General features: G+C 40.2%; 1 protein-coding gene across 2 annotated transcripts; it reads left to right on the plus strand.

Annotated features, from left to right (window-relative positions):
• The first annotated feature begins 4263 nt into the window (after positions 1–4263).
• LOC111657867 (macrophage-stimulating protein receptor-like) lies at positions 4264–16116 on the plus strand. Of its 2 annotated transcripts, none has more exons than XM_023410202.2 (21): positions 4264–4438; positions 5241–6524; positions 7966–8142; positions 8259–8378; positions 8463–8633; positions 8769–8935; positions 9143–9272; positions 9403–9539; positions 9662–9841; positions 9953–10052; positions 10331–10561; positions 10714–10860; positions 10944–11100; positions 11283–11372; positions 11745–11945; positions 12089–12169; positions 12263–12444; positions 12592–12701; positions 13197–13362; positions 13447–13583; positions 13782–16116. In XM_023410202.2, exons 2-21 carry the CDS (start codon positions 5325–5327, stop codon positions 14011–14013), a joined length of 4116 nt encoding a protein of 1371 aa, XP_023265970.1. In that variant the 5' UTR covers positions 4264–4438; positions 5241–5324; the 3' UTR covers positions 14014–16116. The 2 variants fall into 2 exon arrangements, with proteins under 2 accessions (XP_023265970.1, XP_023265971.1); XM_023410203.2 differs by having other exon boundaries at positions 11748–11945.
• The last annotated feature ends 3944 nt before the right edge of the window (positions 16117–20060 follow it).

The following is a 20060-nucleotide window of genomic DNA, read 5'->3' on the forward strand; positions in this document are numbered from 1 at the left end:
AGATCCAAGTTATTGTCAGCTAATACCTGATGTTGCAGCAGAAACTTTGAAGAATTGGCCTTCCATAATAACTTTCACTCCCTTTCCACTCAAAAATGCAATCTGCGTATTGTTATTTCACTTGGATGTTTGACCTCACAGTGCAGAATGATGTATGTGCAGAGTTTGTCTCACAGTCATCTGCTGGAGAGGGAGATTTCTCAGTGCTCACTTTAAATCTGAATTTAAGACATGTATGTACGAGCAGGATTTGACAGATCACAGCTGGTTTGGCAGCCTGTCATAGGCCAAGATGCAACTTACTCAAGTGTTGTGGAAACACCCAGTGAAATATAGGAGATGTCTTGTGTCCAGGAGCAGTGTACACTTTTGAAATGAGCTAAATTAGCATATTCATACATTATGCATTTTTCAATGTGGAACACGTATGACATGTGATTTGTTTAATTTGTTAACTTTTTGTGGAAAAACCATACCAGTCAGAAATTATTATTCAAATCGTTTTTTTATCAGTGTTGGGGAAGCTACTTAACTAAAGCTACTTAGAAAAAGTAGTTCAAACTACTTTGTTAAAAGAAAAAGAATTATGTACATGTGATATGAAATTATAACACAATATAATCTAAAAAAAGTCACATGCCAACAAAAAATGCCACTCAGTTGAGGTCACTGCAAAAACTGCACACTTGTTTACACGACATAACAGAAACCAAAAAGCTAGAATACCTCACTATTCATGGGAAAGTGCTGGAACGTCAGCTTTGGTTTTGTATAAAATAACGAGTTTCAAGTTTGGCTGTGGTGACTCTTCCTCAGGCTGAGATTCAGGAGGTTTATTCATGATGACGTTGTAGCTGTGTGTGACCACTGAGCAACGCATGGCTATGGTTTCTGCATACGCATTACACAAGGGACAAGTCTGTGGTGCGGACTTCGTGACAAATGCATTGCCGGAGTATATCCTCACAGTCGTCAGGATGAATGAAAAAGGGGGGCAGGGCTGGTTAAAGGAGGTTCAATTACAGTAGAGAAGTAAACAAGAATTAAAAAATAAAAAATAATTCCTCTCCTTTGATGGCTGCAAATTGTTTCAGTTAGCTACACAAAAAAAATCCCCCCAAAAGTAATTTAACTACTTGATTAACTATGTACATATGAATCTATTTGAACTACCAGCAAGTTACTGCAAAATGTAAATAAGTAACTATGTAGTTCACTACTCCCCAACACTGGTATTTATATATGCCATAAATCATGCCTGGAGGGGATCTTTAAAATTTCCATGGAGACAATAACAAAGATACACCCTCATATTGCTTAATGTCTGTGTCATTAATTTCAACAATCTCAGTCTGGTGAGGAGTCAAAAGAACTCATTTAGATGAAAGTAGTGCATGCTTAGGAGTGACCAGACATGATTCATCATTATGTATCAAGTAGAGTCAGGAAGATGGCCAACCACTAAGCTCATTGTGGTGTGTGAAGGAGGAACAGACTAATTCAGGGGCTAAAAAAGAACCTGAAATCAGCGTCAATGTCCGTGTGATGGTGAAAATTACTGCAATACACCATATAATATAAACAATTTTGTGTAATCTTATGTTGTAATCTTACTGTCACTGTCATGCATGGTTTTTCCAACAATTGTTTGTTTATCTCCTTCCTCTTTCTGTCTTTGCTTTCTTTGATTCTCGTCATCCATCTACTATAGCTCCAAATGCAGGCGTATTCAAGCAGGATACAGTGTTAGGTAATATGTACCTCTCAATATGAAATGGTGATCAGTGTTTCTTCACTGTCTTTATGAGGTGTGTAAATGTGTAAATATAAGAATCAGCTGGATTTAACCAAAACTGAAAAGTTTCCACAATTCTATTTACTTTTTCACACTACAAGAAATGTTTAACAAAGAGTATGGCTAATAACCAGTAGATAATATAGTGTATTATCAAACATAATCAGAAATGTTATGGTTTTCTTTTTTTAAATTATGTATGTTTTCGTAGACTGGAGAAGCCATCATTTTCCATTGTCTTGTGTGAATTTAATACTTAGGATGATCACCATATATTGTGTATATATAACATATGTGTTTGGTACACATTCATACATGAACTTCTAAACACATCCTTAAACATGAAACCTGACTAGAAATTGATCTAGACTAGAAGTTTTGGCCGCTCACAAAACTGGTTGGAGTTGGAAAAAATAACCATCTTATATTATTTTATTTTAAAACCTTCCCTGGGAATTTCAAACTCAGACATGACTGCATCTCTGGAGATTCTCCTGTTAATAGCGGCACAAAATATCCCATGTATGGACCTGATCTAAGCTGCATAGTGTCCTGCATGTTATGGTTGTTTGGTCCCTGACTCCCTGTCTAATGAGTCAATGTGTTAACACAGGGGCAGACAGAAACTCGAGGACTGGATGTGATGACCTTAACACACTGTTTGTTTAGTCATGTCATACCTACAGCCTCAGTCCACCAAGTCCTTGTCAAGCTCCAATCAAAACAGCTTTCTCAGTGCCATGCATTTTTTTTTTTTTCCCGCAGTACTTATCAAACTTTATCTCTGTTACATTAAGATTAATAACACTGGATCCATATGGTTTGAGGTTTGGAGCAGTGAAACTGCATTTTTCTTTGGAGGAATATTGTAATGCAGATTTTTCAAACAGTCTGTGATTTCTGAACTTTGGATTCAGTCAGTAGATGTTTAACTTCTCGATCTATAATGCTTCATTTTGTCAGTGATCGCATTTCTATTTAGACACTGTATGATGATCATAATAAAGTTATAATAATATAATTGCCATGTCCAGCAGTGTCAACTTATTTAACCCTTCCTTTATGGCAGTCGTATGTTTTATTACTTTCTTTATTATTACTATTGTTGGCGATTTATTGTTAAGGTCACAAAAGAGTGGGTCTGACTGGAGAGTGAAGACATTCTTTTCATATCTTCCTGGATGGAGTTGCCTATATAGAGTAACTTCATCTCTCATCTGAAAGCAATGCATTTTTGGCAAAAATCCTACAGGCGTAGATAGAACAAGACTATTTTTCAAATGGTGAGAGAGTTTTTCCACAAACTTTGACACAATAGTGCCTGAGTGGAAAGGGGCTGCAGATTGTGATCTGATATGACTCTTGGGAAGGAAACGATGAGGATATTTTTGAGATGGTCACATTTCGCAACTATTTAACACATCCTTGTTGCGGGCGCGGCTTGACAGGGGCTGCACCCACTTGGGGAATATTAGAGTCAAAGTCAGAGTGACGACGTCATTTCTGGTCTTCAACCTTCAAAATAAAGCTAAAATCTATTACTAATGAGAATCTTGCAGCGTTTCCTGCGTGGGTTTATCACAAGCAGGTGACACTGTTGAATGTGTGAATGTGTGAAGTGGTATTACAGTGGGTGTTGCAAAAAATGATAAAAACAACAACAAAATAAACTATAAGAGACAAAAGGAAAAAAAAGACGTATATATATTAGCTCATGCAATGGCACAATATTGGGGACAATTTGAATTAATATGCATCTTATTTATTTAATATAACAGTTCTACTCAAATTCAAGGATATTTCATTTCAGTTGATTTTTTTCAAGAAACTTGATTTTAAATGTTATTTTGTGAACTACATAGTGTTATTGTAAAATTTCTGTTTATTTGTTATAGTATTACTTTAGCACACATACATTTGGACAATGATCTAATTGTGTGGGACTATGGCCTATAATGTAATAATCTTATCATACTGTGAGAAGTTCTGTGAAGCAATTTGGATAGTCAGATTCTTATCCATCATGCATTATCATCAGAGAGCCATCTGACCGGTCTCAATCATTCTGCAGCATGACAACAACATCACAGAGTCGCCCTGGGATTAAATAAAGAGACAGATGCAGCTGAGTCAACTGTTTGTGGCATTTTTTTCGAAAGGCCCCTCTCGTACAAGACATATAATATATAAAGCTCTTAAATGTATATTATTTTGTTGTGTCCATTATTTTAAATAGCCTAGACTAATTATTTTTTCTGTTCCATCCTTGTTAGACTATTTCATATTCTGTTATCGTGTGAATGTATAAAGTTTTGCTGAGAGCGTCAAAAACAAATTGAACTCGTGATAGATTTCATATCAGACCCACGGGGGGCCTGAGGGCTTTTTCCTGTCGTGCTTTTATTTTGAAGGTGAGCGTAACATCCTGCGCTCGTTCGCAGACTTAGAAGCTGTTAATGACTTGACTCAAGGACTAGTTCAGTGTCGGTGTAAACTGTGTGGCAGTGGTACTGTCAGGTGAGTTCGCTGCACGTCAGTGAGTGGAGCTTCACTAACGCAGGAAATTTATCAGTTTGCCAAGAATTCACGTTTTGGGATCTTTGGGTGAATTTCAACGACACCCCAACACCCTTTCAAAGCGAGGTAAGATATATTTATTTATAAACTTTTAGGGAGAGAGGATGTCTGGGGCGGCTATTGGCCCACGTTAATGAATGACTCAACGCACTTTGGTTACGATTCACAACTCATCGGCTCAGTTTTTGCTTTCCTGAACATGAGATTTAATTTTAACAGTTAATACCAGTATAAATGATCTTAATTATGGTCATCTTAACACAATGTTCTCCCTTTAGAGAGCGGTGTAGACTACCTGTTCTTCTCTGTTTGGAAACTTTGAAAATAGTTGACCAATGCCCAGTGGTGTATTAAAATTAGGAATACGGGATAACTATTTGCATATGAGTGCCCATTGATTTAGGTATTTTTACGTTTTGACAATATTAGGCTTAAACTTTTCTGTTTACTCTGTATATGGCTCTTGGGACCTGAACATTTCCATAGTTGCTCCGCAAGTTGCAGCATATCATGTCTTGCCACAGTAGAGTTTATTATTTTTCCACTGGCTTCATAGTTTCACAGCGTTGCCATGTAAGTGAATGTCATTTATCTTACACTGTAGATGTTTAAAAAAAAAAAGAAAAAAAAAGAAAGAAAAGAAAACCCATCAGCTACCACATCACGGGGCTCCGCGGGAAAACAGCAGCTGATACTTTTTTCCTCTTTCCACAGTTCCTCATGTATTTCTCAGTTTAAACAAGCTCAAATGTTGACATTATCTCCCAGGCACACTTCAAAAGCAGTGAAAATCTCCTGAACGTGACAATAAAATGTTACTTCTCTGCCTGTTAAATCTCAACATTCCTTGTCTTGTCTCCCCTCACAGAGCTCCTGCTCGTCCTCCAGAATGTTCTCTTTGAGGAAGGTATCTTATAGGTAGCAATCAATCACCGTGGACTGTGACGTGGAGATGGTCACTTGGGCCGCCTTGCTGACAGTATGCATATGGATACAGACATACATCGCCTCAGGGCAGCACACATGTCCTGCTCCTCAGAGGCCGGTGGATTTCACTGTAAAATATTCCCTCCCCCACTTCCAGTCAGACAAACCCATACAGAACATAGCGGTGCAGACGGATTCGCAGCAGCCAGAGGTGTATGTTGGATGCCAGAATGTAATACAGGCAGTCAACTATACTATGCAAAAAATATGGGAAGTGAGAACTGGACCTGTTGGCAGCCCAGAATGTCAAACCTGTCAGGTGTGTGACATAGAAACAAATCCTGGGGATCCAGTGGATACAGACAATGAGGTTCTGCTTTTGGATCCTGCAGGATTTCCCTATTTGTACTTGTACATCTGTGGGAGTACTCAGCATGGGATCTGTTACTTCATTGATGTTTCCTTTCCCCAGCCTGAGCCTCAGTGTCTGTACAAAAAAGAGCAAAACTCTCCATCCAACTGTCCTGACTGTCTGGCCAGCCCACTTGGCACCACAGTCACCATTGTTGAACAGGCAGCCACGTCCTTGTTCTTTGTAGCAGCCTCTGTCAATGACGAAGTGGCACAGAGGTATCCCAGGAGGTCCATATCAGTGATGAGGCCACTTTCAACTGAAGATGGCTTTCATATGGTCACAAACGGCCTGACAGTGCTCCCCAGTTTCCGGGACTCTTACCGGATTAATTACATCCACAGCTTCTCTACCAAGGAGTATGTTTACTTTCTGTCCCTGCAAAGAGAAAATCCCTCAAGGAAGAATTCGGCTTTTCAGACTCGTCTGGGACGACTGCCCATATTAATTCCTGAGGTGTGGATGTACAGAGAGGTGGTCCTGGAGTGTCGGTATGAACCAAAACGCAGGAGACGGAGTGAGGGTTACAAGGACATTGTGTATAACGGGCTACAAGCAGCCCACTTTGGTCGAGCCGGGAAGGACTTGGCCGAAGAGCTGGGGGTGGACGAGAAAGAAGATATTCTTTACGGGGTGTTTGCAGAGGTGAATGAGCACGGTGAACCTCAGAAAAACTCAGCCCTGTGTGCTTTCCCTTTGACTAAAGTAAACCTTGCGATTGACAAGGGCGTGGAGGCCTGCTGCAAGTCAGGTACAGAGCAGCTGTCCAGAGGTCTGTGCCACTTCCAGCCATGCGAGAGCTGCCCACATGAAGTGAGTAACTCTTTTTTTTTATATGTCTGGCTGTCACCAGAGCAGAGACATAGTACAAAAGTCCGCTGTGTCCAGACAGGAAGTGACATGTCCAGACAAACAGTGTGCCATTTAGTCACCTGTGATCGGAACAAGCAGTTTATCATTAAGCTTACAGTCAAATATTGTCTTGAGCCATGACAGATAGTATATTATGTAGTGACGCTACAGTTAGTACATAATGTAAATCTTAACTGCTGGATGAAGGGGTGTGTGTGTGTGTATGTGTGTGTGTGTGTGTGTGTGTGTGGGTGTGTGTGTGTGTGTGTGTATGTGTGAGAGAGCGCAAGGCCAGATGAGAAAACTGGGAGAGGTGGATGAGTCAGATGTGTGACCTGCACATTGCCACACCATTTCTCTGCTCTGTTAAGTTTCAGTCTTTCTTAGTGAAAGGGTGGCAGCTGTTTACAGTGCAGAGCGATATGTATTTCAAGATAACTGACTCAGCGGTTTCTCCGCTCGCCGTATTTATCTTTTGCTTTGTTTTAAAAGTCTGATCCCGGTCAGTGTCCTTAACTGATATGCTACAAGAGAAGAAAGTTAAGTGGAGGGAAACGGAAACTCAAAAGGTTAATAACTTTAACTGGCCAGATCATTTGGCTTTGGTTCTCAAAAAAATAATGCAGGTGTGGTCTGTTCCTTTTATGGAGTTCAGACTGTGTCCTTTGAGCTCTTACAGCCATGTGTACACTTACAGGAATGTGTGTTAACAAACACAAGTTATAAATCCTACTGATAAAAAGTTGGAATTTCAAGGGGAGGGACTGTGTTACACCGTGCCTGGCTTTTACGCATTTTATGTGAGCGGCAAATTGATGGCTGAAACCATCGTAATCTAAAATAAATCTATCTGAAAACTGTTTTCATCAACTTTTTTCTTGAATTGGATGAGTGCAATAACATAACTTAGATACCGAGTGTATTCAAGAACGAAATGTTGAGGTACAAAGTGACTGAAAAGTTCAAACGACATGAATATAGGTCATTGAAAGTTTCATGCGAACAGAGGCATGCTGGGGCAGGTCAGACACATTGCTTAAGAATGGAATGTTTACCATTTGTTCAACATATCCTCATCCATATCCTCTATCCTTTAGATAATTACTTTTAATTCCAGTCCAGTTTCAATAGCCGACAATCTGCACACCAAATCAACATATGGAGCTTGAGTCACTACTGTTTTATGACCTTGTAGCTCTCACAGCTTGTTGCTGTGACAGGATGAATGAATATTCCCTCTGCTTACTCCTTCAACCCTTATTCCCGTCAAGGGTTATGCATGTAAATGTACTTTATCTGCTTAGAAGGGGCCCGCTGCTGTAAAGTATAAAAAAGTATTTGACTTCCTGTTAGTGGCTATGTGCTAACATCGTTGTGCTGTTTGTCTCACCCACTCGCACAGAGCTCTGAAGGTAATGACACATGTAGTGACATGCCCACTCTGGTGTCAAAGCCATACTACAGAGTAGACCTCTTCAACAGGCGGATGAGAGATGTCCTGTTCACTTCTGTCCTGGTCACCACTCTTGGGAATTGCACGCTGGGCCATTTTGGTACCTCAGATGGCAGGATACTGCAGGTAACAAGATACACCTGGTGTATATTACATTTCTTTCTCTGCTTTTTTTGATTACATATTAAGACGTCCAAAAACGAATATCTTTGTGACATCGCCTCTCCGTCTCTCTGATTCAGGTGGTTCTTACCACGTACAGGACTTTGGTTTTTGCCAACTATTCTCTGGGAGAGGCCGCAATATCCAGGACAGCAACTGTGTACTCAAAGGATTTACTTCTCTTTGTCGCTGGAAATAAGGTACATATTTATAATGAGTGCTTATCTTTTGACTCTTTTACGTCTTGCTAACCCCACCCTCATCTCCATCTTTCCGTCATCAAGATGTTCAGGGTGCCCACTGCAGGACCAGGGTGTACTCATTTTATGACATGCTCCGCGTGTCTGACGGCTCCACGCTTCATGGACTGTGGCTGGTGTTCAGGAATCTGCTCGCGGCAGCATGAATGTACCTCGCAGTGGAACAAAGACTCTTGTGCACCTGTCATAACAGAGGTATATCTGCTGCTAGCTGTGACTGATTACGCAGTGCATGAAGTTTAAAAGCCATGAGTCATAAAGTCACATTGATCACATTGATTGGACTGAGACGCTGATTAATATTCTGGATGGTGATCCTTCTGTCTGCAGTTTTTCCCAAAGATGGCACCTGCTGGTGGGGAGACAGAGGTGACATTATGCGGAAGGGACTTTCAGTCCGGTCTGCGACCTGCCATCATCAGCGGCAAAACCCACATCATCACAGTGGGCTCTGGGACTTTGTGTACTATCCTGCCTGAAAAGAGCGAGAGTGAATTGTGAGTAGCGCAGATGCAAAATAACATGCCACACAGACAGTTCATTTTCACACGCACAACAGATGAACAAGCCTCTCCATCTATGTTTTGGTGACAATGCTTTTTTCATAAACCAATAGTATTTATAGTCACTTGACTCCTGCTTCACTGGAATATCTCCATCTACAGAATTCATAGACACATCATTTTCTTGTTTCCTTAATACAGGCTAGTATGCAGGATTCACGACCAAACACCAAACCAGAACCTTAACATCACTCTGGAAGTGCACGAGGGTGAAGTGGAAGGTCGCTACTCAATCGAAGGCATAGCTCAGAAGTCTGGCTTCTCTTTTGTGGTGAGAATAACCTCTTTTTCTAATGAGATTATGTATCAATATATTCTCTGTATGATATTTATGTATTGGAATAATGTGTATAATGCGTTGTTAGATTGTAACATGTTATGTTTCACCTCTGTTTAATCAGGAGCCGAGCATAACAGAAATCAGACCTGACTACGGGCCCTTGTTTGGAGGAACAGAGGTTACACTGACAGGCAGGTATCTTAGTTCTGGGATACAGAGAGATGTCTTCTTTGGAAACAACAAGTGTAACATTCAAAGGTGAGCAACGTAGATGGCTACATGTTGATGTTCACAGATATCCCTTGTGTTCAGATATCCCTTTCCATTCAAGGCTTTTAGTATTGTACACATTTGGTTACTGTGATCTGTACTGCTTTCAGTGCTCATGAAAGAAGTGGGGCTTTATCTTCAATCGTCTGCAACACAACAGCTGCAGCATCTGTCGGGACGGTACATGTGAAAGTTGTCATTGACAGCTCTGAAGTGACCGCCACTAAGATGTTCTCCTACAAGAAATACCCTGTTATAAACTCTGTATATCCTCATTGCAGTTTCAGACGGTAGGACACTGACCCCAGTCTGGCCTTATTGAAAGACTCATGTTTCAAATGATCATAACGTAAAGGCAGTGAGTTTTATTTATTAACACGCTCATTTATATTGTCATTCAGTGGCTCCAAGCTGGTGATAGAAGGTCAGAATCTTGACTCTGCCCACAGAACTGTGGTTCAGTACACTCCCAATAATCTCCATGAGCAATCTGTTCAACAAGTAAGTTCACGCTTTGATTTAGTCCTTGTGTAAGACTTTATAGACGCAGCGCATTAATCAATTCAAAGCAGGTCATTAAACTGCATGCTGTGTGCAGAGAAAAGCAATTTAATGAGGTACTTTTACATTAACATATAAACTGAGCTGAAGTTTGTGAACCTGTTTGTGACTGAAAGGCCAGCCATACTCATTCTTTCCCAATATTGCTTTACAATTATGCCAAACTTTCACAGTAGTCGTGATTTAAAATGAAATGTTATATGCTGACTTCCCTTGAGGTGTGCAATGGCACAGCAAATGCCACGCATATGGAATGCTGGACCCCTGCTTTTCAAGAGGAAATGCCACAGGAAAAGTCTGACACAGGACAGATTTTTATTCACATGGATGGAGGACGTGACCTCTGGAAGAGACGTTTTGACTACCACCCTGACGCCAAAGTCATTCCCTTTGAAAATGATGACAATGAATTACCTCTAAAACCAGGAGATACAGAAGTATCATTGCATGTATGTTCACACACATTTTTTTTCCTCATGCATTTTTATGAAAATCTTAATAATAGTAAAGCTTGCACTCTTCAGTATTTTACTCTACGCAGAACACCAATTAAAACTTGTCTTTTAAATTGAAACAGTTTTTCTTTTCACATATGTAACAGCATAGTAAACTGAATACAGTGAGCACATGCATGAAGATCACAATGACCATCGGTGGCGTGGACTGCAACGTTCAAGTGCTGCTAAACGAGCTGACGTGCAGGATTCCTAAAGGCCTGATCATTCCCAGCGAGGGATTGCCCGTCAAGGTAAGAGAATCATCAACCTTCTTATCAGCCGATAATAAATCGTGTATATTTATCAGAAGTAATCGTCTGTTCCACTGCTGTAGGTGTTTGTGAACGGGGAAGAAAATGACGTGGGTAAAGTGGTCTATTACAACAACAAAACTTTGATTGTGGGCATTATACTGGGGATCCTTGCTGCACTTGCAGCGGGTGCTGGCCTAGCATTACTCGTGATGATCCATATAAGGAAGAAAAAGAGAGGTGAGAAAAATGATACATTACAACTGTGATTATGATTTGTAAAGAGAAGTTTTTAATGTATGCTCATTCTGAGCTATGGTTTGTTTATTATTCCCTTGACCAACTGAGACGTTTGCCACTGGCTTTACCGTATATTTGGTTTAATGATCAAAGATTTTTATTTATCGAATGTGTCCTTTCAGCTGAAGTAGAGAATCGTTTATCAACAATGCTTTCACGGAACCGCATTGGCAGCAACTCTGATTTCTCGCCGACAGGGGACTACAGGCGAGGTGTGGCATCTAAAATTCATTAATTCATTTAATCATTCATTCATAACTCCACATTAAATCTAAATTGAATCTTCCATCCGTTCCTTCCATTCCCTTGTCTTCATCCTGTACATCTAACCCTGCAGCAGCCCCATGGAGTACAACCTTATGTATATGTATATATTATAAAACATTGTAGTATTGTACAGAGACTGGTAAATAAATACATAAATGTAAAACGTCAGGGCACATATTGGTTAAATTTCTCTGTATCTTTAGAACCTACTAAATAAAGAGAAAGTCTGTTCGGTATGAGCAGAACCAAAAGATTCGACTGGCCTTTTTACAACTTTAAACCTTCTCGGTGTGTGTGTTTTTGCTTGTGTGTTGCAGTAGATCTGTCCAGTCAAACATCAGGATCAGGAGGAATGGCATTCCAAGGTTTATTATATGCTGCCAGCTATGATCATCTGACCATCCCTTTAGTGCCACTGGACAATAACTCCATGAGTTCTGATCTCCTTGAAGAGGTCAAAGATGTGCTGATCCCTGCTGACATGCTCAGAATTGAGGATAGCCAGATAATTGGCAAAGGTAAGTCTTGTGGTCTGTTTTGTTTGTTTTGTTTTTCTTTCTTTCTTCCTTTCTTCCTTTCTTTCTTTCTTTCTTTCTTTCTTTCTTTCTTTCTTTCTTTCTTCACAGAACTTCCATAACAACCACTTTTTCTTCTTGTGCAGGCCACTTTGGGACAGTTTACCATGGATACCTGATAGACAGCAATAAGCAAGAGACCCACTGCGCTGTAAAATCGTTGAACAGTATGTGAATGCCTATTCTATAAAGGAAATCATCATTTCAAGAGCTCTTGGCTGGTAGGCTTGTCTGTATAACAGCATGTGTTTCACAAACAGGGATCACAGATTTGAGGGAGGTGGACCAGTTCCTTAGAGAAGGCATCATCATGAAAGGTTTCCACCATCCTAACATACTGTCTCTGCTGGGCATCATGCTACCTAAAGAAGGGCTCCCTCTGGTGGTGCTACCATACATGAAGCACGGGGATGTGCGTCATTTCATCCGTTCTGAGAAAAGGGTAACTTACGCAATGAAACTCTCTGGACCAGCAGGGTCATGACTGTGAATATTTTCTCTCTCAACCTGGCCGGGAGTTTTTAACTACTCGAGACCATGAGCTCTAGGTTTAGTCTGCTCTGTTTTACTATGTCTTTGTCCTCCACAGAACCCAACAGTGAAAGACCTGATCGGGTTTGGGCTTCAGGTTGCCAAGGGGATGGAGTATTTAGCCCAGAAAAAATTTGTCCACAGAGACCTGGCTGCACGTAACTGCATGTAAGTGTGAATCATACACTTATGACTGGCCTGTGAGATGACAGTGGAAAAGCTTTGTCTTGCCCGCAGGAGGCCATTTCACTGTCCCTGAACAAGTTGACGTGTCATCTGCATGCTGTACTGAAAGATGTATTAAAGCAAAATAGAGGACCTTATCCGTGCGAGGTCTTTTTAGGATGATCAATAATTGTGACACTGGTGGTAAAGTTTTTTTTGCTTTGTATGATCTGTTTATTTGCCGATACATATTTAAGGAATAGTTTGACATTTTGGGTGGTACACCTTTTTCCTTTCTTAGAGAGAATTAGATGATACATCTGATACCATTCTCATTGTCTGACTTTTCTCCCTACATGTGCATGGCAAATATCTAATGGGAGCGTCACAGATCATCAACACCGATCCTCCAGATTTGTGTAAATTTAGGCGTAGGCCTTGAGTTTAGAGACACATCATCTGGTTGATCCTTTTTCTTAAGATGTCTCCTCTTTTCAGGCTGGATGAAACCTTCACGGTGAAGGTGGCTGATTTTGGCATGGCGAGGGACATCTATGACAAGGAATACTACAGCGTTCAAGATCACAAGCGGGCAAAGCTGCCAGTGAAGTGGATGGCCATTGAAAGCCTGCAAACACAGAAGTTCACCACCAAGTCTGATGTGGTGAGTGTACTTAATCCAGGCCACAGAAATATGTCTGTGTCTATTATATTTGTATCTAAAATACATTGCCTCTCTGTTTCCCAGTGGTCGTATGGCATCTTAATGTGGGAGCTGTTGACCAGAGGTGCCAGTCCATATCCAGATGTGGACCCCTATGATATCACAAACTACTTGTTAAAGGGACGTCGGCTTCCACAGCCACAGTTTTGTCCTGATACACTGTAAGAATAATAGCAGCACCATATGAATATCACATAACATCATGATACAGTGCAATAGCTTCAGCAATTGTGTGTCAGTTTTTCCTCAGTTGTAGTATAATAATTCTTAAACTCACAGCGACCATCATTCAGTAGTTTACTCACCTGCTACTCAAGCACTAACTCATTCTCAGATTTACATATCGATTCATTCCACAGGTATTCAATCATGCTGACATGTTGGGACCCAGAGCCTGAGCACAGACCTAGCTTCCACAGCCTGGTTACAGACATCCAACACATCCTGTTCTGTCTGGAAGGAGAGCACTACATCAGTCTGAAGGTTACCTACGTCAACTTAGACCAGCCAAGGCCTTACCCCTCCCTCAGCGGATCTGCAGATGAGGCTGAGGCCTCAGACTTGGACACAGACTGTCATGCTGCCAGCTGAGTGTCTCAGAGCCCTAAGACTCTGACAGGAACAGGATCCGGAGCATAGAGGATGAGGGACAGCTCACCTCTTCACATAGTTGGTTGATCATGTCCACAAACCTGAGGATTTGAGAGACGGTTTGGCCAGTGATTTAAGACACTTTAGGTTCTACAAACTCTTACTGGAGCTGAGACAAAATCACGCTGGAAGTTTTATGCTTTTCCTAACATCTAAAGCACAAGTGTGAATGAGACAAAGTGAATGTAACATGTGCTTTTGTTCTCAGATTTATAGGAAAGGATGTCAACGTCCATGAGGATATTTTATATATGCCTCAGTCAGTGTATTAGAAAGTTAGACCCGGGGTCTATGAATGCTGACTTGTGCTCAGGGGTCAAATTTGTTTTTATTTGTTTTCTCACATTTGTTGTGCTATATGGGGATATAATATATATCCCCTTAATATTGACTTTAGAAGGTAATGTTAACACAAGGTTATGTGTGCATGCGAAATCATCACGCTGGATGCAGCTCCATTGATCCTCAAAAATCTCTGCACCTAACTGAATTATACAGTCAGCTCTCTGTGCAACTGTACCTGTCAGTATCACTAGAGGGCAACCGATGCCTCCTTCTATTCTTCATACTTGAGTTACTGCTGCAGTGGTGCTCTGCACTACAGAGGACAGCTCAACACAAAGGTGTTACACAAACAATTTCTCAACTCTATTTATCTGCTAAGCAAATGTGACAAATTCAGTCTTTCAACCCAATCATCACAGCGCAGTATATGGCATATTTTGGGGGCTTTCTATGTTTCTTGAATGTGATTAAAATGATCTCCACAGCAAATTAGACAGTCCAAGGCATTTGAGAATGTAAGCACTAGACAATGCAGAATCGTTTAACCAAAGAAATGGTTTATATTGACCTGCAATCTTTCTACCAGGGGCAATGAATTTGGATCCCATATACTTGATTTTTGCTGCTGCGTTTCTGTCCCTCCTTTGAAGATTGAACTGTGCTCTGGGTTGCACTGTAAATAGTGTTTTTGAACAAAAAGATGGTTTATTGCAAATACTTGTCTTTAAAATGTGTGTATGTCTCCCCAGACTTGTTTTTTTCTAAGCACATCCTGAACAAACAATAAGAAAAAATCCTGCTGCAGATGGTCAAACAAGACAGTTCCACCTAAAAAGTTTTATTCTTAACTTAACCAGAATACCGGTTAAAAAAATATGGAGATAACTAGAGCAAGACGAGGCACAGGAGTTCATCATGAAAGTGGATCATCAAAGCCACTGGAAAAAAAAAAAGCTTCCGAGTTCAATGACACATGGTCTGAGGCAGCACGGCTCTTGTTCTGTGCCAGGTGGAAGAGAGGAAAAACACATACTGTTAGAGGTCTGAATTATGTCAGCTCAGCTACAGTGAAAACCGCATGCTTCTGCCTAATCTGTGTATCTAGCATTTGTAATATTCTCTATGAATAATTTATGGTTCTAAAAAAAGATTTTTTTTTTTTTTTTTTTTAATCCCTTGCCTTCAGGTACTGAAAAAGGTGGCGTTAATAATGTCAAGTGCTGGTTGTGTTCAGGTGGGGGTTCGAGATTTGAAAATGATGTGATGATTCCAGCTGAAGACTGAACAAAAACCAAACCATGTATATATTTTTTTTCTGTCATGAACAATGGTCATATGAGAGATTTACTTTTATTTACAGAAGCAAACATAAAATGCAATGTGCCCAAATGGTTACTGGTCAGTTGAAGAACTGGTTATGATGAAATACAGATCTTTTTGAAGAGTATTTATCGACTGCACATGATGAAGAGGAGGTGAGGTGTGGGAAAGAAGGGTTAGACAATAAATAAATGTTATGAGTTGTACATGAACCCACAGTGAGGAAGAAACACAACATGTACCTACACCTCAGCCCTGTGGGCCACCAAATATAAAGGCTTCCAGATGCCACAAAATAGCCTTAAGTCTTTAAAGTAAGTCTCTGAATAGATGTCTGGGCTCTTCTTTGTGTCACCTCATGATTGATCTGCCAGTTCAGCTTCTGGGATTGTGTGAATGCTGTTGGCAGTTAAAATAAAATTGGGCATTAAACAGGAACACTGGCATTGGAATCAAAACTTGAAATGAAAGATGAAAGACTGGCACCCGCTTTGAAGATGGGAAAGTTGAAAAAAGTTGCATCGAATTTTATTTGTACAGATTTGACTATGGATCTGTTTTTCTTATTTTTAATATTTTTTATTTTTTTGTTTGTTAGTTTGTTTTCGTTTAGATGCCAGTTTCTCCTTTTTCTGTTTAGTTTTTGGCTTTGAACTGTATTGGACAACTTCCAGGTTTGACCCCGTTAACAGACATACTGTAATACTGTAAATGAGAAGTATGTTGCTAGGGGGGAAAGTAAGCCTGCTCAGCCGACTATGTGTGGATTAGAAAGTGTGTTGGCGGGCCTCTTTTTGAAACAAAAAGAACTGATGACCAAAACATTCAATGAATGTATCGATTTAATCACTTGTGTGAGAAAATCAGCCTCTTTTAGCTCTGCACAGCTTAAACAGAGAGTCTGTGATTTATTTAGCATTGCACTATAAAGCAGGGGGCATTAAAGTCAGAAAGTGGTAACTACACCAACTCCGATATGACATGAATGTGGCGTAAATCCAAGTCGAGATAACCTGGATGACATCACCTGGGTTAGAGTCTGTGAAAACACAACACAACACAACTGTTCACGGACTGTGTAGTATAGCTTACTCCCCATGAAGAGCAAATGGACTTTCATGAATAAAATTTCCCTTTAAAGAAGTTTTCTTCTATCAAGGCAAATAATGAGCTGGGGATTGATTGAACCAACCATAAATGGATCAATGAAACGCCTGGTTCTCAGAAAGAAGCTCCTGGGCACCTACACCAAGTGTCAGTCGGTCTACTTATTCAGAAAGCACTAAATATGCTCCTTCCACACTTATACAGACACACACACACACACACACACACACACACACACACACACACACACAGCCCATCTCATGCCAGTAGCACAGTGAGCTGCACTGACAGCGGACCCCTAAAGTGTCTGGTCTAAAATTCCTTTTGTTGTCTTCAAGTGTATATATTTATAAATATTTTACACTTTCATTTCACACTGCCCTGGTTTCGAAGCGCGGTTCGGTTGGAATCTGCGAAACTGCAAATGTCGTGCAGCAGCTGTTGTGTGATCCATGACAAACTAGCCAAGGGAAAAGAAACTAGCTAGTCTTGGTTAGCTGTTTTTCTACTGAGACTTAACACAAATTTGTGTTCCACAGATGGGAGGACACAAGAGAAGTAGCCAGTTTGCACAGTTGGTGTAGCTGTCAGAGTTTAAATCTTAACTATGGACACCTGGTGTAGGGACATTATTCCCAGGAGCTGCAGTGATGATGAGTAAGGATGGACCACTGGTTTTAAAGTGCCAAACAATGACTGTGGCCAGTTTTTATCTGAGTGAGCTGTAGCATGTTTGATGTGCATTATTTTTTGATGTAAGCTAAAAATGTATGATCTCTCTACTCCTCCTTATTACCAGATCAGAGAAACTGCAGAGAGTTCACTGAGACACAGAGAAACAATCAGTAACAAATGATCAAGCACACTCAAAACAAGGCTGTGAGCTTGGAAGCAGTGGGGCTCTGACCCTGTCACAGCCGGATGCTGACAAAGCTCTGCTAATATATCCATCCATGCTATATATCTGGTAATTCATCTGTATCGTGACGGAAATGAGAAGTTCATCTAATGAGCTTTTGGCTTTGTTGTAGTACGAGGCATTCAGACGTTCTGCATTGCACCACTTGGTATGAAATGGCCCGAGGAGTAAGAAAAGTGAACGTGCCTGATTCACTGCTGTTGAACCTTTCCGTGCAGGTGTTTTGAGCTGGGTTGTGTACTGTGGGCTGTGCATTCACAGTCTGAAGTTTCTCAACATCGCTCAAGGTATCTCAGCTTTTCAAGATGTTGGTGAGAAAAAGTCTGCAGAGGGAGACAGGGAAAGAAAATATGACAATGCAATGAGACAATGCATATTTGATTTGTCACAAAGAAATGTACATAGTATATAGTTTTTTTTTTTTCCTGTTGCAGCGTTGTATAAAAAGCTATCAAATTTAACAAATCAGCTGTGAAGTATTTTTGCATTTTTCTCTATAATAAAGACTGAGAAATTCACTCAGCTCAAGCCCATAGCATGGTATTTATTTTAGTAATTTCACAGGTTTACACTTTTCAATCGGTATGTTTCTTAATAGACTGATTCGCCTCCATCTTAAAAGCTTAGAACTTCCTGTGCAAATATCTTTCATGTGGGTTTGTAGCCTTTCTCACACTTTTGTTCTCTGAATTGAATCTGCTATCCTTGAGCTTGTGTACCATCAGTAGATACCTGAATAGTGAGGCAATCCTCCTCCCTCTCCCTTGCTCTTCTCCATTGTTACACTGCATTCAGAGGGAAGATGAAGAGCTGGGAGGTCACAGATGGAGAGAAGTGTTATGTTTGTTCCCATCTCTGCTCTCTCAGTGAATGTCTCCACAGATGGGATTATATTGAAAGGCAAACACAAATTTGCAGTGCAATTAAAGTGCTTCGAGGCACAAGGCCACGGCAGGCACACAGCTAACTGTACTTGATAAGAGTTTTTCATCATCCTTCTTGTTATCAATGTGTGGTGTTTTGTGACTTAAAAATTCACACTCTGTTGCTGCTAAGACTCATGTTATAAACATAATATACTGGTCATGTTATTAAGATAACCACACAAACGTAATTAAAGGTGATGCAAATATCTTTAGACTATTCACTGAATATAGGCTGACCTTCTCATACTGTGTGTCGTCACTGCTGGGTTTTTTTTTTTCATGTACTGACTTTCAGAGTTACTTCAGCATTAATAATGAAACAGATTTCGTCAACACCCATGCTTATGAATTTTTCATACTATGATGTGGTACCATTAAACTGCACATGTAACCACAAAAATGTATATTCACTGGGAATAGTTAGCAGTTAGAAACAGTGTGTTCCGCTGTTACTGAAGAATAAAACAAACAAAACTCTAAATATAAACTGTTTATGCCTCAGTGCTCCAGATGTGTGTTTTCCAACATTATATATAATCTTGTTGTTTCAACAGACATTTTCAGTTTATATGTATATGTATATTAGCCACTGCATTTTAACAGTGGCTCTACCTGGGGTCCCCAATTTATAGGCAATACTTCAATGACACCAACTCAAAATCTAATAAATAAGATTTCTGTATTTAATAATTTAATTCCTTTAATTACTGAGAAAACTTTTCACAATTCAATTTGCTAAGTCACAAATAGAATAACAGTGGGATTGTCATGGTTTGCTATGGCAGACACTTTTTGTTAGTTTTGTTTTGGAGTTTTTGTCACTTCCTGTTTTATTTTGTAATAAGGTTTCCATGTGTGTCAGTGTGTTGCTTCCTGTCTTGGTCCTGTGTCTGTGATTGTCTGCCCCGCCCTAATGTGTTTCACCTGTGTTCAATCACCCTTGCCTCCCTTGTCTATATAGTCCTTTTGCTTCCCTTTGTCTGGGTCGGTTTGTCTGTTTAGTTCAGGGTTTGTTCATGTCTGTTCATGTCACGTTCAAGTGTGGATTTTTTGTTAAATAAACCTGCGTTCACCGTCTCCCAAGAGTTGACTGCATTTGGGTTCAACTTACCTCACAAATCCTTGACAGGGATGAAATAGCTCCCTGTATCTATTTCCCGTCTTCAGAAAAATATACCAGCACACATAAAGTTCTTTGGAGGCAGGTAATAATGATACAATGTACAAATAAGAAATACACTTGTTCAAATTTTAACACTGCATTTTTTGGGAGGCTTCAACGATGGGAACCACAGTGAGGTTAAACCTGCATGTGAGGTGTGAGTGTGTGACTACATTCAGTTATGTTGGGTAGGTTATTGGATGTATTTAGCTCTGGCAACTATTATAAGCAAATGAGTTGATTGTGATTATAGTTTTAAGCATCATAA

Source organism: Seriola lalandi, unplaced genomic scaffold (genome assembly GCF_002814215.2).
Source record: "Seriola lalandi dorsalis isolate HSWRI2012SDOR001 ecotype SW California unplaced genomic scaffold, Sedor1 jcf7180002054416, whole genome shotgun sequence".
Classification (NCBI taxonomy): domain Eukaryota; kingdom Metazoa; phylum Chordata; class Actinopteri; order Carangiformes; family Carangidae; genus Seriola; species Seriola lalandi.